We start from the raw sequence: 21,833 nt of genomic DNA on the forward strand, positions 1-21,833 counted from the left end.
GAAAACTGAAACTTTTTGAAATAAGGAATATGCTAGCAGACAACTGAATGTGTGAGGTACCCATGAAAGGCTGCAATGAGCTGCAGAGCAGAGCTGGGATCTGCCTCAGGAGGGAGTACCAGTGACCAGTGCTGAAAGCCCTGCGGTCAGGGCACTGAGCAATGGGGCTGTGCTAGAGGTCCACAGCACACACACTGCATTGCTTTTAAAAGTTTTTATTTTACTCTTGAGGAGTTAAATTAGCACATAAGCCATTGCTATGTGTTTATGTTGAAATGTTACAGTGGAAATGTTCTGACCTGGGAAAGCTCAAGTACTCATTTTTCTTTAAAAGCTTTTGTAGACGAACTATGGCTTATTTCCTGTTGTATTACTAAGAGAGTTAAAATTGAAAAACAAGAAGAATATAGAAAAATAGGACCTCTGTCTATTCAGATTGATTCAGGCTTAAAGATATGTTACAGCTGCATTTTCTCATCAAGCATCTCTTTCATATAGAATAGCAGAGTGAAAAAAGTGCAAGGGTCTTTTCGATTCATTGAAAAATATATTTCTAATGTTTTTCCAGAGTACTGAAAGATGTTCCAAGGCAGTATGGAATTATACAAACATACATATATACATATGAACTTTATTAGAGGTGATTGTGGAGGAAAAAAGATGAATATAGAATTACTGTAAATAGCACAAATCCATTAAAGCATGCAAGTGCTAAGAGGCTTTTGTGTTGAATAAAGGTTCAAAAAACCTAAGGTTGCTTCCAAATACAGAACTAACCTGTGAGTTTGGATTTAGCACTGACTGGGCCTGTCACATTTCCCATTAATGAGGTTCAGCTCTGAAGAAAAGGAGAGAATAAAAATGGTCTATGTGATGAGCTGTACAATGCAGTAATTGGATCAAGCTGAGACATCGGTGGCCTTTAAGAGCAGAAGAGGAGATTAATAAGAGAGTTGGCATATGCAAATAGTTTGTTCTATTGAATTCTTTCAACACAGTTTTCATCTTTTTTTTTTTTTTTTTTTTTTCAAATTAGGGTAGGCAGAACAATCGGGTTGTGGACTCTGGGAACATTACCTATTTTACTTCTCAAACTGGTAGGACATTGGTGGTTACACCCTTACTGAAAGAAAGACCTTTCCCTGTTGATTTTACCACAGAACTTTGGGGACCGTCTCCTGTGTGCCCCAGTGGCTGTAAGAAGGCTTTGAGGGGTCTGAGTTTTGGAATGAGTGCCTACAGGAGGAGTTAGGTGAGAGCTGCACAGGTTGAATTCTGGCAAGTCCAGAACCATCGAGTGGATCTAGAAGTCAAGGCAACATGTGAAGCAGGAAGATTCTCTGTGGATGTTTTCCAGCTCTTATCAAAAGTTTACAGAGCATATGTCTAAGTGTAGTAGAAGTCAAATTTAAAAGATGCCAAGGACTAGTTTTTCCTCATGTGGCTTCTGAAGTGACTCCAAATTATCCTTGCTTTCAGAGTGATAATTTTACTCTATAAACCATGACCATCTGGGATTGGGCCATTCCAGGTTAGCCAAGACAATACAGTTCTATCCCTGCCTATCTGCTGGTGCCAGTCTGCTATCCCAGCAGTGTAGTTTGGTACAAGACCAGTGTCGTCCTGTCCTGTTCATTTAATCTTGTAGAGAAAGTTACCTTCATTAAAAGTCTGAGTTTGACATTTACTTTTCCACACACATAGGATTTCTAAAGCTGTATCCTGATTCCTGGCCCTCCCTTTACAGCTCAGCATCCAAAGTGCTACAGGCTAGCTGTACAGGCTAGCTTACCTTATTGACACCATTTCCTACGGGTTTTGCATTCACAGAGACTTAATTTTAATTTGAGTGAGAGCAGAAGCGATCATGTTCTGGACAAGCAAATGAGCAGTTTACTAATCATTTACTAGCAAACCTGTTTTAATAGTAAAACTGGTTTTATATTTGTTAATGTGTCTGTGATACCATGTACTGTTTCTCACTGGTGGTTTTAAAGATTGCAGAGGTTGCACCAGGATGTTTGCCCTCTGTGCTCTAAGCACTTAAAACATACAGCAGAAAAAAAAGCTCAAAACATTGACAGTGACATTCTTTGCTTTTTATTTCTTTTATTCAAAAACTAAATGTAGTATTTTCCACTGTATAAAAATGATCGACATTCCGAAGTTGCCACCAATGACATTCTTGAATCCTCAACACTTCTCAATAATTAAGTTATTCTCACACAGCTTCTTCAGGGATCAAAGCAGTGCAGTTACTGCAGCTCCATTTCCCAAGGAAAGGAGAGCCATGCTCTCACGCTATAGACTTGTTAGCTTGCTGCTTTTCCTCTTTTTGAACTTTCCAGCTGTACCACAGAATTTCAAATCAACCTGACAGCATAAATACCTGAAAGACAGCAGGCTACCTCAGGCTTTGTGGCAATCTGGTGCCACCACGTAAGGACATGGGGATTGGCACTGCCGTGAGGTGGCAGAGGAAGGGCAGAGCCAGGATGGCCCCTGGGATACCAGGGACAGCTGTGGTCAGAGCACGTGTGGTCAGCACAGCAGCAGCCTGGACGCTGCTCCCACAGGGCTTGTCTGAGAGGGTTTACCCAGCAAGGAGATCAGGCAGTCTTCTTCCATGTCTTTCAGGTGGCCCATGATCGGTTTGTAAATAAGAACTGAAACCATGTATGGTATTTCAGTGGGTTTTTATCTCAATTCTTTTTTGGGAAGAATGAAAATATAATAATGTCATCACTTGGGAATGTTTAGAAAGGACTGCTGGCTCAAATTAGGCCTTTTATAAGCTCTAGATATTTGTAACTATTTCAGTTGTTATGACTTTTTGTTTTAATGAGATGCAGTGCAGTCATTCCCAGTGAAGGCAGTTAAATAAATAGCGTAACATTTTGCCATGACTCAGTTTTTCATTCCGAATTATTATTTGGTCCATACTGACAGAAAACAAGATATGCTGAGAGAAACATTGGGATGCTAGCGGTGCTTATGTATGCCCTTCTTACCAAGGTGCGGCCTAAGTAGAACAAGAAAACTCTTCTTATATGCAGAATTTCTGTTACACCTTTGTACATAAGTGTTTGTAGGAAAAGAAAATGTGGATGCCCATCTCCACGTTATATTATATTACTATAATATTAGTCCTGTACTTTATCAAGCGTTATTTTTTAAAGTGGTTTTGCCAAATAAAAGAACCCACAACACATGAATCCTTTTTCACTTGTTTGACAAGTGCAGCCTATACCACCTCCAGCAGCACAGGCTCCGAGTGCTGATCCCCTGTCCCCAGCTCCATGGCAGTGGAGCACAGCCAGTGGTACACTGCCCCTTGTGTGTCATGTCTTGCTCCTGTGCCTCTTCTGCGTAGGCAGCAACAGCATGCCATCTGTTGGGGACATTAGCATACCCAACCTGTATCCCTGCAATGCTACTAGACAGTATAAGGAATGTATTACCATGATGTGGTGACTTCCATTTGCATTTCACACTTTTAGCTTTGCTTCACACATTTCTTCCTCTCAGACATGATAAAGGGAGGAAGCGCTCTATTTCTTGTCAGGGTGGATGGATGGCACCCCTAGAAGAATATGCATTTGAAGCAATATGTTCTGCATCACTGACGTAAGCTAAGATGCTGTTAAGGCCCAGGCAGGTTTGTTTTCCCATTCAGTGCTAGCAAGCAGGGCACTCAGGGACTCGGTGTCCTTGAATTTAAAGAAGATTGAAATGTTGCATTGTTCAGGCTGAAGGGAACACGGATGGGAGTAGAGTGATTCTGGGGGCAGACAGTAAACACTTGATTGCAAGTGCGGTGTGAGCTTGGCCTACATTCTGAATCTCTCCATGGTCTCTTTTGCTCACTCCATTCATATTCTCTGGCCCTTTCATCAGTCCCAGATTTGCTCAGCACCTTCTGCCATATTTTTATTTAGGTCTGTAATGCTGAATGTGCATCTCGTTGGAAGAGCAGTTCATGCCCGAGCATTTATGAATGAGGAATGCCAGGGTAGTAGCGTATACAACATTATTTCTTTGTCAATGCTTCGTCTTTTTAAGGTTGAAAACTGTCCTCATGGGATTCATTTGATAGACTCTGTAGTCATCGTTTAGTACCACTTTCCAGGTATCCAAATTTCAAGGTGCTGACATATTTCTGGATTTCTTAAATTGAAATGCTACCCTAGCAAGCCCTGTCTCCTGCCCTGCCCCAGCTGCGTCCATCATTTCTGTTGCTGGCCTCTTTCGCCTGGGTGCATCCCAGCTCTGAGTGCTCATCTCCAGCCCCATTTGTCATGTGCCAGGTCCCCAGCTTCTCCCTATTTACTGCTTTTGTTGGAATAGCTGCCAAAACCTGCAGAGAAAGCTGTAGTAGAGCTCAATGTAATTCCTTTAAATATCCAGATTTTTCAAATCTGGCACTGGAGACCAAGAAACTGGAAAAATCATAGTTTAAGATAAGATGGGTAAGGAAGAATTTTTTTTTTAACTGATATTAGACAGAAATAACCAATTTTTATTGCAATGGATTGCTCCTTAGTTCCTTGCTGAAGCCATAGGAAAGAAATGGAAACAAATTCAATGCAGTGCGTTTTTTAATAGTGTTTTTTTTTTTTACATATTCACAGTGCTTATCAAATACTTTGTTCCTGCAGAAAGTCTCTAGAACAGTAAAGCATAACTACATGCTTGAAGGGACTTCTGTACATTGAAGGGATGAATAGAATGGCAAACAATTATTACTTATTTAACCTTTTGCCCTTTACATACAAACAATTCAGTCAATATCTTATAGTCTAACTCTAAGGTATTTGATAGATATATCTTTGGGAAGCATTATCCCTTAAAATGGCACCTTATAAATGTATAAACTAATATTTGTTACTGTTTGCATATAAATGCATGAAATACAGAGCATAAAGAGTGTAAAATGAGTGGTACAAACCATGCTTTGATGTCTTCACTCTTTGAAAATAACAGCATCTGCCAAAGCATCTTTAAATTTCAATCAAGTTCTCTAGGATGGGCTTACAGCTAAGCCATCAGCCCCATGCAATTCCTGCAAATATTTCTCCGCTAATAGCTGCTACTATCACCCTTGCCATTTGGCTGCATAATGTGCAGGATCCTGGAAAAGATTAAAAATATCTCAGTATAGAAACCATCAACAGCTCTCTGATCTTCATTTCATGTATCTTTCAGGGACTGAAAGCAACACAGTGCTTGCATTTGCCAAAGCTGGAGAAAACATCAAGGCACCTGATAGTGAATTGCAGGCAGAGTGCCTTCAGGCAAAAAAAATGGGAGGGATCTGATCCGTGGCTCTGCTCTCTGGCCATGCTCACACTCCAGACGTGTCTTTCTTATGGCTGCTAAAAGACGTGTTCAGGCCTATGCAGAAACCCTACACACACTGCAGGCTTGGGCAGAGTGGTTGGAAGCTGCATGGAGGAAATGGATCTGGGGGTGTTAGCCAACAGCTGGTTGAATGTGAGCTAGCAGTGTGCCTAGGCGGCCAAGGCCAATGGCATCCTGGTGTGTATCAGAAACAGTGCAGTCAGCAGGAGTGGGGAGGGAATCATCCCCCTCTGCTTGGCACTGGTGAGATCACAGCTCGAGCACTCTGTTCAGTTTTGCACCCCTCACCAGAGAGGGGCCCAGGAAAGTAATTGAGATCTTGGAGTGTGTCCAGAGAAGGGCAACGAAGCATAAGTCTTATGAGGAGCATCTGAGGGAACTGGGACTGCTTAGTCTGGAGGAGGATCAAGTAAGAACCTATCACTCTCGACAGCTCCCTGAGAGAAGGTTGTGGTGATGTGGAGGTCAACCTCTTCTCCCAAGTAATGGCAACAGGACTAGAGGTAATGGTCTTAAGTTGTTTCAAGGGAGACTCAGGTGGGATACTAAGAAAAATGTATCCATAGAAACTGGTCAGGCTTTGGAACAGGCTACTCAGAGTGGTGTGGAGTCACCATCCCTGAAGGTCTTCAAGAAATGTGTAGGCAGTGGGGTAGTGTGCCTGGACAGCCTCCTTGTGTCAAAGGGCAGCACTTCCACTGACTTATGCCTCTTTGGCCTGCAGTGGGTGCATCAGGATGACCCTGGAGGGTGCTAGTGGCAACATCACATCTTCCTGTCCCTCCATAGCCAGGCATCAGGGGCAGCTCTCCTCTTGTACCTCTGCTAGGAAATGAACCAAAGTGGGGCTGACTGGGAAATGATTGCTTTGATGGAGTTAATTTTTTTCATAGAAAACAATAGACTTTTGTTAAATTGATGTTGGATACAGACTTGAATATTCTGATTTAAAATGTTTTGCTTGGAATCTTTCTATTTTAGAAAAGGAAGCAATGATTTCACTTAAAAAAAGTTTATTTAAAACTTCTTGATTTAATATTGACTACGGTCATCTTTTTTTAGGAAATAATATAAACAACCATGTTTATCTTGCAATTTAAAAGTAATTACAAGCTCAACTGCTGAAAGGAAACAGACACTGGTCTAGACAAAACAGTGTCTTGCAGTGAGTTCTAAGAGGCAGCCATCCTTGCTGCTTCAGCAAGTGATCTGAAAACAGGAAACTTTGGACAGTTACGTTACCTGGTGATACCAACAGATGATGCAGTGAATAGAACATCATCACCTGTTAGGACACCATAACACAAAATAATTGACCAGCTAAGATTCAAAGTGAAAATAAGAAAATAGTCCAGATCTTTAGGAAAATAAACCTTTGTTTTAAATGAGCACAATCCTCCTCCTGTAAAAATGTTCTGCAATCCTTTATTGCACCAGGCTGGCAGTATGGCAGCATGGTCCAACTCAGCTGAACTCCAAAGGAGTGTGAGCATTTGATGGCATATCGGAAAGCACAGCACAGGAGAGAAAACAAAAGCAGAATGCAGAGCAGTAGCCCTGCTTCTGTGGTGGGAGGAAGGAAGTGGTTTCTCATCCAGCCACATGGGCAGGGACACCAGCTGGCTCTCTCTCCTTGGGGCTGCATGGGGTGCTTCCATCCCACAGGGCTGGCAGCTGGGAGGAGAAACCTCATTGGAGACAACAGAAGCCAGCAGCAGGAGTACTCCTCTTGCATGTATCCTCCTGCAGCCATCTGCAAAAGGCAGAGAGCTGCGTGTTAGGCGCGTTACTGAGATGGTAATGGGGAAAAGGTTTGCATCATTCCTTTAGGCAAGGTTCTGCTGCAGCAGAGTTGAACTGTATTACTAAAGGCATCCAGAAGCCAGTGAGGCTGCTGGTGACCAGTCTCTGTGGGGCAAAATCACGGTGTGAGAGTTTACAGCCAAGATAATGTGCTGTGGGGTTGGCAGGCCCCAGCCTACTGCTATGAGCACAGAGAGTTGCTGCCCGCCTTCTCCTAACAGGATGAGGTGTTAGGTTGGGTGGGAATGGGTTGTCACTACCCTGTACAGCCCTTGTGGGTATCTTTAAGGGGTTGCTGTTGGGGAGAGCATGAGCTAACAGCAAGCATTGCTTTATGAGCAGTACACATGGTAAACAAGATTAGCCATAATGAGATTAGCCTTCGCCAGGCTAAACCATGGCTGAGTTCATCTTGCTCTGAGGCAACCCTAAAGCAATTGCAGCACTAAGTGCATGTAAACAAACACACAGAAAAAATTAAAAAGAGACAATTGGTTGGCACAGTAAGCTTGTGGGCCCCTCACTTCAAAGGAAACTCTGTGTGCCCACGTTAGATCTCCATCAGGATGGATGCAATTTCTTTGGAGGTGCGGTTCTCAGGGAGCAGTGCTGAGAGGTGAGACCCAGCCTGTGGTCTGGGAATGGCTGTGGCCTCCTGGCAGGCCCATGGCACGCAGAGCAGCAGGCCTCCTGGTGTGACTGATGTCCTATGCACTTATGCCAGCCATTAGATGTCTATGGCCTTATGGTGGTGCAAATTAAATTAAAATCTGTTTCCGTCATGCTGTTGCAATGAAGGACTGATCTGGTGGTGTTCTCAAGCCAGCATGGTTTGAGCCATCCAATCTGTCCCAGTAGCCCCTGCTGTGAGTATAACTCCCTTGGCCTCAAGATCCTGCTACAGTTGAACGTGCAGCAAAGGGAGAATGGCTGGCATTTTAGCAAACATCGTTTGCATCCTTGCTGCTACTGCTTGCAGGTTTTGGACTTTTTATTTTCTCGGTCAAATCTCATTATCAACCATCAACTTGCTGATATTCAAAATCCAAAGCAATGTGATGATTTGTTTCCCATCAGATATTAAATGGATATTTTACTTTCAGTAATTAGTCTTTTAATGCATATAAATTCTCTTTTTAACAGAAGAAAAATATGACCTAAAAGTCTTTAACGCCAACCTACTCTTTTTTTTTTCCCTGCTTCTTTTCACTAATCACTGTGTCTGTAGTGCCAGACTAAAATTATGCTGCTTAAACTTGGTAGAGTACTGGCTCAACAGCAAAAATGGGAAAATAAGACAGAGGAAAGGAGTGGAAAGCAAAAAACCTTACAGTACAGCAGGAATGCTTTTCTATTCCATTTCATATTATGCAGTGTGCAGAAGCATCCAATTTGATAAATTGACTCAGAACAAACTGCTAGCGAGAGAGCAGGAATAAAAGCAGACACCGACCTGCTAATAGACTCAAATTAAGTGAACTTCTTGCTGGCCCCGCCACCTTCCCAGAACAGTGCAAAGCTGAGAGTCAGGCACACTATCAGGCACTGTGTGTGCAGGGCTGAGGCCTGGCCTGGCCATGGGGTGGGTTGCAGTGCCCTGCATGGGCACCCTGATACTGTGCCCACAACCGGTAGTCGCTAGTTGCCTGAGTAGTGGTGCCAAGAAGATACAAAGAGGTAGGGCAGTTGTGTGCATTGGGTTGGCTTGGTGCAAATAGAGAGTGTGTGTGTGAAGAGGAGGTATTTGCGTTAGTATTTGTGATATTTCTCAGAAGCCCTATTAGTAATCTCCCACTTCAGCACTTCACTTGTTGGTTAGTCCCCATTCTCCAAATGCTACCATGTCACAGAGGGAATATCAGCCCAGAAATAATTAGTATGGCAATTTGGCACTCACTCTGCAAATTACATCTAGCAGTTGCATGCAAAACTGTCTGGAAATAATCTGGTATTTATCAAGAGTTAGTTTAGTAATGGAACTTTTTGTTACTGTTGCTGTTCTGTTGAAGTTTGTGGTTGAGGACTGTTGCTCTGTTGCTGATGGAAACATTTTCCAGCAAGAGGTAGAGATGTTAAACCTTTTCTACATCTGTTTGTTGGAATGAGGTGTCCTGACTTAGTATCTGTTCAAAATACAAGTGTTCTCTGACAGTTACTCTCTGGAGCTCTGCCAAATTCTGTATTTTATGCACATGATAGATTATTGGAGCTCTTCCTCCTGTAATTAACCATTAATAGGTGCAGAGACAACAGTGAGATCTCCCACTACTAAGGTGGCTGCTGAACCTAAGCTGAACCATAATGCCTCCTGGTGCAGAGGAGCAGTGGTGCCAGGAAAGGCTAGAAGCCACTTCTGGAGCAGGGGGCAGCTTTTATTGCTGAGAGATGGTGCCCTTGAGCTTGAATTTGAAACCTCTCCATCCATAACAAACATTTTTAGGACAATGGTGAGAGAAGGGCAGATTAGACTTCCTTCTGCCAACAGCCCCACCTTGGACCAAAACAGTGCCTTCAGCAAATGTGGGTTTTGCCCTACTCTGCAGGTGCTCTCTCTGGAGAGCTGCAGCTGAGTATGCTGGCCCTGGCCCAGCCCAGCTCCCAGTCACGTCACTCAGTGTCCCCAGCCAGCCTGTCCATGGCAGCGGGAGCCTTTGCAGCACATCTGGCTGATGGGATTTAAAGAGGGGAATAATAGACAGTGGGCTCCCAACCATGGAAAATCCAACATCCTTGTAACATGGGTGGTACTAAGGTATGAGCACTCATGGATTGAGGTGTTGGTCTAATTGTAATACTTTTCTTCTGGCAGCCTCTAGCTCCCTTCAGATTAGTGGTTCCTATAATAATTATGACTGCCAAATGAAGGCATCTGTAAATGCTAAAACTTGCAAGCTCTTACCAAGTTCACAGCAGTCCTGTTTGTGAGATAAGTTCTGCATCTTTCCAGCTGACTGCCAGTAGAAATGCCCCAGTGACTGGTGTGTGCCCTCTCCCCTTTCTCCAGAGCAGCCTCTCCTGTGCTGTCCTGGTGCCCCCCCCCCATTGGCCGCTGGGCTCCCTGGCACGTGCACGCTGGTGGCTTTGGCATGGTGCAGTACACTTGTGCCGGAGCCTTTCTGTAAACATGTTTTGGCAAATACTATAAAGGAGTCATTTGACAACACACTCATTTGAACCCGAAAGGCTAAAGCAGAAGTGACAGCATAGCATCATCACTCTGCTACCACCGGCTTATTATGTTTATTCAACATATGTTGTTATTGAATTAAAGTGATATTTTTCAATTAACAAGTGCAGCAAAGAATGAAACCCTCCTAGCTCGTTCCTTTTTCTCTAGCCACGTGAACAGCTGCTGCAGGGTGCCCAGGCCGTGGAAAATGAATGGAGGGGCTGAGGACAGAGCTGGGGCATCACATGTGTCCTGTGGCCCTGTGGAGGGCTCTGGCTCCAGGGCATGGCAGTAAGCTGTGACCCAGGCACCTCCAGGCTTGTCTGGACTCTTGTGGAGGCTGTTGGACCCAGGGGTCATCTTGTCGCCCTGCTTCGAGACAGCTGCTGGCTTCGGCATTACACAAGGTGATGTTAATTTTGATTTGGAGTGTGCAGTAATGAGCAAGCAGTGTGATTAATGCATAAAGCTGACAGAATGCACAGGTGTCTTCAAAGAAGCAGAGTGTATGAGGTCAAGAAAGGTGTGTGGGGTGAAATGATGTTTCAGAAGCAGAAAGCACGCCTGGCTGACTCATGAGCTGAACTGTGCAATAATCACAGGTAATTACTGCACACTAGCCATCAGAGTATCTGCATGCATGCCACACTGACCTGCACTACAGTTCCCATTTTGGCTCTGGCATTCTCTGTTCATACTGCAGAACAGAGATGAGGAGCCATTTCTAGCAGAGTCAGTATTCAGGTTGTTTCCCCATCCTGCTCCCACAGGTAGCATTGAGACATGTCCTGCAATGGTGAGGAGAGGAGAGCCACTGACTTCAGAGCAATGGAGAACGAAGATGCCTTTGTGTTCACCCTGAAGTACATCTGTGCTACAGTAATATGCTTCTGAATCAGTGGCAGGGAGGTTGCTTACAGTCGTGCTATTTTTACTGCAGTGAAAGCAAAGGAAGGCATGCAAGGCTGTGAGCACAGGTAAGGCAGGGGTTATGAGTTACTGGGTACAGCAGGCTGCAGCCTGTGGGCAGAGCAGTGAGGTTGAGCCCTGCTTTGGGCACCACAGTGGCAGCAGCCTAGGGAGTTCACTCAACCCAGGGGCAGCTTCTGGGGCTGTCTGTGAGCTCTGTCGCGGTGGGGAAGCAGCCTCAGCACCTCTTCTTTTGGTGCAATGAGGGCCCGTGTGAGGTTTGGATTTCACATCGTTCCCATCCCTTGGTACTGTCCTGATGGGTTGGTATTGGTGGCAGTGTGCTGATAAGTGAAGACATCACATAGAGGGATTAGATCCCTAAGGGGTTGTTTGAATTTGGAGGATAGCACAGATTTTTTGTGTTATTTTCAGTCTAGACACAGGCCTGGCCTTGGAAGAGGAGCAGATCTACAAGCTGGTAGTTTAAGGGCAGGAAATTCATCTTGTACAGTGAGTAGGGATTCCTTGGGTCCTAACAGCCATTTTGTTACCCCCATGGCAGGGCTGCACACAACTTCAAAGTAAAGCTGGCTCTCACCAGGCAACTCAGGGGCACATCCTTTTGTGCTGCTGACACGCACCCCCCCTTCAAAGCTAGGCTTTGGGCTGCATACATTACAGAGAAAGTATTTGGAGCTAGCCTTGGAGCTAGATCCACGGATAGCTTTTTATCAGTGTTTCAAATGACGTGCTTAGAAACATAGCAATGAGTAATAATTAACATCTGTCTAGACCTATATGAAATCTGTACTATATAGAACATACATATATAAACATGTCTATATTGCAGATGAGTACATATAAGGCACTGTTTATACACCTAACATTTCATGCAGCAAAATACCATTTCAGCTTAAGTAGCATGAAGTCATCCTCGTTCTGCTATAATACAGACATCTCTCATCTATTTTTAGCTCCGTCTGCCCAATTCAGCAGCACTGGTAAAACAGTAACACTTTCCTTTCTCTTCTTGTGATGCTAATTTTATTCTGGTATCCAGACCCTTGCTGGCCTCTTGCTTCATCCACACCCATGTGGACTGGAAAGTTCAATTAACGTAATGAATGGCCCCACACCTGAGTTGTTGCAGCAGGCAAAGGGGAGCTCTGCCAAGTCCGAGGTGCTGTGGTGAGCTACGGGGGGAAGCAGTTTGCTTCTAAGGCCTCAAATCCTACTATAGATAACTGGGATGAATCCAGGCACCCAAGTAGAGAAAGAAATCTCTCTGAATTAGTTACTCATCAGTGTGTGCTGCCCTAACCTGGAGGTTACACCTCTCTTCATTACTGAAGGGCAACGCAGATGGCAGGAACAGGCGGTATTCGAATGTTGATGTAAGACCAGAGAAGCGGTGTCTGTCGCAGCACAAATGTTAGGATCGCAGGTACCGCTGCAAGCCCTCGGGCTGTTGGGGAAATAGTTAAGCTTGGAAAGTTCTGTCGCACCGAGTGCGCAGGCTTTCCGCGGTATTGGCTACGGGCTGTAAGGCAGGAGGTAGTTTGCATCTCGCGTTAGACTGCTTCTGCCTCCATTACCCGAGCCCAGCAGCTAGCGGGGCACCGCGCAGCCCGCAGCCGCTGAGCGGGCGCTCCCCTCTCCTCTTAGCGGGACCTGGAGAAACGCTGCCCTCTGCTGCGGGAAAGAGAGGCGGCCGTCGGCGCACGCCCGCAGCCGCTCTTCCCCCAGCAGCGGCCCGGCCCGGGGCTGGCTCTGCTCGTAGGCGGCTGCCGGCGCTCTGACAGAGCCCTAGGGCAGCAGCCGTCGGCCATTCTCTGTGCCTGTTGCTGGGCTGTACAGTGTCTTTAGTGGCCCTCGTGCTCACCTGGTTGTTTGGCTTTGGGCCAGCCACCACGGCTTGATTTATAGAGGCTCCGCGCTAGATGGTGAAATAATATTCAGCTTGGAACAGACGCAGCGTATTGTTCAAGTGTTAATCAACCATACAACAGCCCTCAGGAGAGAGGCAAGCAAGTTTTTAACCTTCATTTTACAGATGCAGAAGGAGGTTAAGAGACTGCCAGGTTCCCCATAGCAGCAATGCTGATGGTGGGCACTGCGGCTCTGGGCAGTGCCGCTCATCAGTCCCGGGGGTCAGGAGCCTGTGCCAGGGAAAGGGAAGTGGCTGTGCAGCCCTTGTTTGGGTGCCTTAGCTTTAAATGCTGCTATTTCTTCTCTTGCCTGGACAAGAGGATTTCCAATGGGCTGCAGGTGAGGGCCCCAACCAAACCACTCTGCCTTATTTCTCAAACATTGGAAGCACCTACCTGTTATTTTAAGAAGTGCCATGCTGTAGTGAAGGATAGGAGAGAATTGCTAAGGTTGAAGAAAACCCACAGGCATGTATATGTCCTCGTGCCACTGCTAGCCTCTGTGTGCAGAAAGACCTCTTCTGTTTGGCTGCAGTGCCGTTGGAAACCACAAGCTCTTTGTTAACCACTAAAGGAGATGTTCTTCCGGCTAAACTTGCACCAAATCACAAGTTGCCCAAAAGTAGGCTATTGATTCAAAGGCTTATCATTAACGCAACATTCACTCATTCCAATGCCTCACCTCCAGCATCACAGTGAGTGCCAGTAAAATTAAATTAGTGCTGTGCTAGTGGGCAGCTGGGAGAGTGCTCTCAGTGCACAGAGAAACAAAGGCAGGAGGAAGATGTGGCCCCAGTGCTGCCTGCAGCACGCACAGAGCCTTTGTGCTCAGGTGCTGTGTGCAGGGTGGGCTGTGGGCCTTTCTCTTCCCAGCTGCATAGCGGACTGCTCTGGGGGCTCGGGGCACATCTCACACAATGAGCCACGTAGGAGGAAGCATTTACCATGTAATTCAGGTAGGGAAAGCAGCACATGTGAGTGGCACAGAACCTACCGGCCCTTGTAGATTATATGATTTATACATTCACTCAAACAGCAATGAATGAGCAGTCTTAAAGAAGGCAATATGCTATTGTGCAGTTACTTCTATGCCTTGTTTTTTTTAATGAAAGGGATTATACATTCAAAGTTAATTAACTCATTTCTCAAAATCATTTACACATCTGCTCTGTTTCCAGTAAAACTCCAGTTTCACATTTGTAACTTTAGAAATCTATGAAGAAAAAAGAAGACAACCGACCAACCCAACCTCCTGCATTAGCTACTCTGTTTCATTTGCAATGACTTCAGATGTGGAATTGTTAATACTAATGAATTTCACAGGCTGCACTTTGGCCCATGAATTTGCATCAGTCCATGCTTTGGAAGGGCAGTCACTTAAGTACTAGCCTGGAACCGGTGTCTGCCTGAGCATGCCACTAGCAGGTGGCATGTGCCAGCTGAGGAGGTCTCCGATGGCCGACTGTGCCCTATCTGCCTTGGTAGTCCTGCTTTTCATCACTTCTACTGGCCAGAATCTGAACTGGAAGGGAGTGTGGGAAGGGGCATGCCTCAGCACAGCCACTCTCACGCTGCACCAGCTCAGCAGGGACGAAGCACAGAGGAAGGAGAGAAGTGGCCCTTCTTGAGAAGAGCAATGTAAACACAGGCTGGTGTTGCCTCTGCCATGCCGCGTGCGTGGAGCACTCCTGCTTCCTTGTGCTGATGGTGAGCTTACTGTTTTAATTAAGCTATTATTTCAATAACCATCACGAAGTGTGGGCATGGCTTGGGAAACATTAAAACCAGGGTAAACAAAGAATGTAGCACTCCATCTGCTTCTCACACTGCAGTTCAGCACCGGGAATGTTTGGGCAGCACACACAGCTGAGTACTGTCAGTATTTGCAGTAGGACTCACCACGCCAAGCCCAGCCCGCGAGTTGTGCGTGGGCAGGGGGCCTTCAGTGTTTTAAATGATTTGTTCTTTTCTGTTGTGAAGAACACCTCGGCTTCCTCGCGCCGAATGCTGCCTGTGAAGTCTGCTTTGCCACTTAAGGGATGCTAAATGGAAGCTAGCCAATGAAACGGAGGTAAATTTAATTACAAAAATATAACATTCTTCAAAACCAACAGCTCACTCTCTCCCCAATGAGGAAAAATTAAAATAAAAGCCCTTTGGAAACGCTGAGGAAATATCAGGGGCTGAGGTGAAAGGGACACAGCTTGACAAGTATGCTGAAAGCTGAATGTGGATTACCCGTGAGTGCAAAAATGAATAAATGTGTTTTATTCCATTATATTAATGAAATGGTTAATTCGGTTGCTATAGCAACAAAGAACAGCCTTGCTAAAAAGCTAAAGGGCTATACATAATGCCTGCTACAAGGTCTCTCTAATTCTAAAGCTGATTTTCTTAGCTACAATAGAAGTGATATGTGTTTTCAATATCATCTTAAGCTTTTGCATCAAATCCTGAAGCTAATCCAATAAATAGACTGGTAGCATAAAATAGCATATATGTTTGCACCTCATAAAACTTACAAAAGGGGCTTACCTACACACAATCAAAAGAAAAGATCGATAGAGTGCGGAGTGAGGCTTTTTAAAAGACCGTTCTTCATGCGATGGTGAAACAGCAAATATGTACAAGGGGAAGTTCCTGCAATTACACATCACGTGACTGTGCAGGAAATCACTGCAGAGCTGCCTGAGACACCAAGACACAATTTTGCTGACCGCCTCGATACATATTTATCCTTATGCAAAGTAGAATTTATTTCTGTTTCACTTGCGTTTCGTATTATTTTATCAAATAATATAAATAATTCTTAAAGGCTTCAAAAAAGGACCTCCACAGTCCTGTTTTTGTTCTAACATCAAAGCGATGCAAGGGCTGACCGGGGCCCTGCAGCAATGCAGAGGGCAGACTGAATCTCGCGAAGCCAAAGCAGAGCACGACAGCCCTGGGCAGCCCTTGCAGCCCCTACTTGGGGCAGTCAGCACCATGTGGCCCTGTTGCCTCCATTGGGATGGGGATGGCCATGCAGCCAAGCATCTCTGCCCTTCGCTTTGCCTCTCTTGTTTGCGTCAGAGTTGTCAAATGTCCTATTGCTCACCCTTCCTAAAATAAATGAGAATGCAGTACACCCACACGAATGGCAGAAGCCTCTGACTGTCACCAAACTCAGACTTACAGATCTCTGGTGTGTACCTGCACAAAAGGGCTGCCTCTTATCTGCAGGCCATCTCATCTGCACAACAATGGGAGTTTGGTTCCCCACAAACCCTATTTCTCAACAAATACATGTGGAGACTTCAGAGACAAGCCCTAACCCTGTCTTCAGTGAGCAGAAGGAGGGCTGTGGCTACGGACCAGGCAGGTGAGAAGTGTGGCCTTGGGGAGGCCTGCAGGCACAATGTGTGCTACCCATGGAGGCATCCAGTGTGTTTGTTTCTTTCTTGGCTGAAATGCAAGTGAAGAACTCCTGAGGTGGCTGGTAGTCATACCAAGGAGCAACCTTAACTGTGCTGTAATGTCATGTGCTTGGTGTAAAAAAAAGATGAGCTGGGAAAGCCCAGCCACAAAGGCTGCAGGCACATTCTCTTGAAGAAATGACCACAGAGTGCACAGTTCTTCAGAAAAGAAAAATGGCAACAGCAGAGACAAGTGACCCAGATGGCCCATAAGCAGCCTAATTAACTGAAAGGCCCAGCAGCCACACTACAACTACCAATCCAGCTGCCTACAGATACTGCCAGGTTGCCAGATGTTGCCAATGAAAACTTATCTTGCACAGTTCATCAAAGAAGTGGAGCATCCTAGTGAAGGGAAACTGTTGCCAATAAAATAAATACTTTATCTAAAAAAATATTTTCTACTAGGAAATGTCGAAAAATATAAAAATTTAACAATGTGTTCAACCTCACTGTTACAGTAGATATACATACAGAATGTGTTGGCAGGATCTTCTTCTTGACAAGAAAAATCCATGCTTACCATTATATTTCTAAGGCTACAGTCTTGGACTGTGTTAAAAAAGGTGGTTTTATGAAGCATGGAGCTGCTGCCACTCAGTTGGGGTTTGGCTAGTTTGCCTGGAACTAGCAAGTTCTTTTGCCACATTGAGATAACAAAGCTGGAGGAACTAACAGTGACAGCAATACGTATGGGAAGATGGGGAGAGGGTGCAGGGGCAGTGAGTGACTCTGGGGCTGCTGGCTGCCAAGCTGTCTCTTCCATGGGTGCCCTCTCCTGTGTCCTTGAAGAGACAATGCAGAAGACTCCAGACAGGTAGCCTGTGTGATTCTCTTGCCCAATTTTAGGGACCAAGCAAATGGGCGTCTGCAAACGAGTCCTCCTCCTCCAAGAAATGGTAAAGCATCAGAGCAATGCGCAAATAAATACATTGGCTGCAACGCTGGAAATATAGGCTGCCCATCAGGTTTGTGCACAAACACTGGTTTTAATTTTGCTAAGAGACCAAATTAATGTTTCATTTCAAATCATGAAAAATACATATTTTTAAAATCCTGTGTAATTTTTCAAGTGCAGCTATTATTGTTGCCAGTGCTGTGCCTTGGAAATACTGAGTATGTTCATCCTAGAGGCCAAAAACCAAACTGCCTCTATAGCCTGTTAGCAAGGCAAAACATCTCTTTTTCCAATGAACGTGTATGAGTGCACTGGGATTCACACAAGCATATTTGGCAGACTTTTCAAGTATTTCTTGGACTGAAGAGCATGCACTGAACATGGGGAGCTTTTTCTGCTCAGGAATATGACGTGAATAAGAATGTGCTAGTGCGGCAGAGGAGGATGGGCTGTGGCATTTCTATCATTATTTAATTTGTCAAATACAGTTTACAATATTTTATAACAGTTACCAACAGGACAACATGTCTAAATGCTGTGAGGGTCAGGGTTGCAGTATCTGGCTCAGTATGCCTTTAATAATACATAATTCCTTAAATGTGCAGATAAATCATTGAAATACATGAGCTTAATTTGGAACCTTTTATGCTTTGAAAATTCATATCCCTTTTTAAATAACTGGCTACAGCATTTGCAAAATAGACCAGATTTTACTTGGACCAGATTTTACTGATTTGTTTCCTTGTTCTTGAATGTGCTCAGTGGGATGGATTCCCCAAGATGGAGGTATAAGCTCTTCCCAGGTCTTTTGTATCTTCCTCTACCCACTGTTAACACCTCATCTGACTGATGTGTTAAGACCTGCAGGAGACCTAAATCTGGCCATTTCTCTGAGTTCCAGCAACACAGAGATATATCACTGACTGTCAGAGGTAGAAATTATCCACATTCCTTCAGGAATGCATTTCCCAAAACTGTTAATGGACTTGGGAGAGGAGGAGTGGGGAAGAGGGTGGGTGGGAAGAAAGAAATCTGAACAATATAACTTGTTATTCCTCTTAGGTTTTGTTGTTGTTGTTTTTTAAATGGAATTATAGTCTTGTTTCTCATCTTGAGCCACAGAATATCACTAATTTTCCAAAGATTACTTTATAGCAATTTAGGAACACTGGATATCCTGGGAATACTGATTATCACAAGCAAAGCTCTGTTTTTTTTGCTACATTTGCGATGTAAAAGAAGTACCTGTGTTTAGCCACTTAATTGAATCAGGTTTCATGGCATCCTCTGTGTTTGAAAGGAGCCATGCTACCAGATGTGATGTTTTCAGTAGAGGAAGGGACAGCGTTTGAAGATTGTGATAGGATACCAAGTAAGAGGTAGGTGGTAGCAGCCTGGGATAGGATAGACATGGGTCCTTGTGTCTGCTAACTGAGCATATAAGAGCTACCTGCAGAAAATCTGGATTTGATTTTTTCCTGCCCTGCTCAAGAGCACAGGTACTTATCAACCAGCTTTTCAGAAAGAAGACTGAGACCACCCAGATCTCACCCCAAACACTCACCAAACAACTTGTTCTCTCTGAGTCTCCTATTACTCATGTGAGAGAAGGAGCTACCAGAAGACCAAGAGCTTGAAATGAGTTTCAGGCAAATATTTTTTAATCAGTACAAGTATCTGTTTCTACTCAAGCATGAAGAATTCACAACTGTGAGGAGAAGTATGAAGACAAAGCTATTAGTGGAGACTTCAGGCTTGAGCCTGCCAGGGGATGTCACAAGGTGAGCCTTCAGCGTGGGGAAAAGGATGCAAAAGGAAGACACGTCAATGGGAGACAAAGAAACACCAAACAGGGGCAAAGAGCATGCTGCATTCTGCACTACAGGCAATTAGTGGAATAATGTAAACGTAAATTAACTCATTAATGATTCCTGGAGTGCATTATAGAGATCACGAAACACCACCTGACAAGTCTCTGAAATAAAATTCTGCTTTGTAAGTAATACAAAAAAAAAACTCAACACCAACAAGTTGGTTTCAATATTTATTTGTAATTTGGAGCACAAATCGTAAACCAGGAAAGTTGGAATATTTTTAATCAAAGCTTTGGTCGATTACAATATGGGGTATAAGAAATTGAATGAATAGATCATTTATTATTATTATGAAACTAAAGGCTTTATGTTCTTAAGTGGAGTAAAGCTGACAGCAATGCATTCATATTAGAAAGTTCCTACTGTGAATGAAAAATGGGTTAATACTGAATTCAGTGAGACAGACAAATCTGTACTTCTTTTCGGTTGTGAAATCACGGTAGCGATACGCAACCACTAACTATGAAGAATTGGCAATGGGGGAAATCATCTTGCCAGTTTGCCCTATACACGTATGTTTGGCAAACGTGGTTTGCTGGGTGTGTATTCCAATTGCACCTAATCAGATCTCTGACCTGTATCATGTACATTCCGGAACATTAATTGGCACAATTAAAAAGTTATTTAGAGGATGAGCTCGGAAAAAACACGTTGTCCCTTCTCCAAATCCTAAAATGAAACCTGGGCTTTGCAATAAGCTGGTTTAACTGTTTGTAGATAGATGTTACAAGTGTTCACTGGGGGAAAAAAGTAAGGATGACGGTACCCAGGCAACACCAAATCTGAATAGTTCAGCATGTCTCAGGGTACAGCAAATTTATTCTTATTAAGTGACTGGTGTGAGAAAGAATTAGAAAGGATTATAAAAATACACTACCATATGCTGTAGTAGTTGAAAGTGATTAATCCAGTTCTTAAATCCTATTTTAAATTCCCTTTCATTTCTTCCCATAGAAAAATGGAAGCAACATCGCTTTGTTTGAATGCTGTGTAGTTAATTACATCTTCTAAGAAACTCTTTTAAAATGAAATGTAATGTTTAATTACAAAATGCCTCCTTGAAAACTGTTAGCTTGTACATTGATTTGTAGTTCATTAAAAATGGTTTCTTAATTATATTTACAGCCAGAAATTACATAGAGATTAAACAGCCTACAGAGGACTTTTGAAATTACGGCACAGATCGCAAGGAAAAAGTTACATTTCAGACAGTGGACAACTGACAGCTACAACCACCTAATTGCTGCCTTTCTGTAATTTCAGAACCTAATTGTCATAAAAATAATAACTGGAAAAAAAGACAGTTCACTGTAATGACTCCCAATATCGCTTTTTTTTTCATAAAGGTTGATTTTGAGGTTTAATTAGAAGGCAGATCAGTGGCGGTGAGGCAGCGCAGGGCAGGCACGGCTCAGCACAGGGGGCTCAGGGCCAGGGGCAGCCCTCGCCGGGGCTCATACGGGGTGGTCCTGGGAACCATGCGGATGCAGTCGATGATGGGGCAGACGCTGAGGCACAGGGTGCAGCCCGTGCAGCTGTCTGTGACCGTGGGCAGGTGGGTTTCGGCATCAAACTGGATAGCCTGCGGATGGGAGGGTCACGTTATTGATGCCTCTTGCGGGAAAGGTCAGAACCGCTCCCATTTCAGTGCCTGCATTTCCTGCAGTGCAGCTCTTGGAGACATCTTGGCGCGCTCCGGTGCTGCAGCTATAGCAACTGTTGGGCTGGCAGGGAAGAAGCCCCCTGACTCTCTGCAATTAGGAACGCCATCCCAGCCTCCAGAGCGGGCTGTAATGGATGACTCCTGCAGCTCAGGCTCACAGGGACGATACCCTGTCCAGAGGCAGTGTCAGCACAGTCCTCTGCCAGGGAGCACCGACACACAGCCGTAGCTGCAGAGCAGTGCTGACAGCAAGCACCTCTGGGCTATTCTGTTTTTTTATTGTCAGCAAAGCACAAGCAATTTAATAAAAAATGGGGAGAAGCACACCATGTTGTGCCTTCTGATTATTTTCCTTTGCAAGTCTTCGAAAGGACTATCTGAGTTTTGGGCAGGCAGAGCTTTCTTTCTTTCTCACATTTCCATGCAGTGAATCCTCATTACCAATTAGTGTGATAAGTGAATTTGAATGTGAAATAACAATTGAAGTCTCAATGAAATAAGCTCCTGGTATAATGGAAATGGCAATTAAAAACATAAACAAAAGCATCACAAAACCGCAAAAGCTCCAGTGTCTAAGAAACAAGCCTAGGAAAGTTTTAAAAAAATAAACAGCAGAAAATCTACGAGTTTTAGGAAGACAAGATCTTTCCTGGCCTGGAAACCAAACTCTCATGTATCTGCAACCAAGCTGGGCCTGCATACGTCCCCAGGTACTGCCAGCAGCTGGGGAGCAAGCGGGTGGGTCTGTGGGGCAGCTCCAGGGCACGCCT

At 44.4% G+C, this 21,833-nt stretch overlaps 1 protein-coding gene across 5 annotated transcripts in view; it reads right to left on the minus strand.

The window, feature by feature from the left end:
- Positions 1 to 19,557: 19,557 nt before the first annotated feature.
- DPYD (dihydropyrimidine dehydrogenase) overlaps positions 19,558 to 21,833 on the minus strand; it is a 327,299-nt gene continuing 325,023 nt past the window's right edge. For all 5 annotated transcript variants that reach the window (XM_048943871.1, XM_048943873.1, XM_048943869.1 and 2 more), the window contains exon 23: positions 19,558 to 20,982. In XM_048943871.1, coding sequence (XP_048799828.1) covers positions 20,812 to 20,982 — 171 coding nt within the window. In that variant the 3' untranslated portion in view covers positions 19,558 to 20,811. The remainder of the gene's footprint in view (positions 20,983 to 21,833) is intronic.

This window comes from Lagopus muta, chromosome 5 (genome assembly GCF_023343835.1).
Source record: "Lagopus muta isolate bLagMut1 chromosome 5, bLagMut1 primary, whole genome shotgun sequence".
Taxonomy (NCBI): Eukaryota; Metazoa; Chordata; class Aves; order Galliformes; family Phasianidae; genus Lagopus; species Lagopus muta.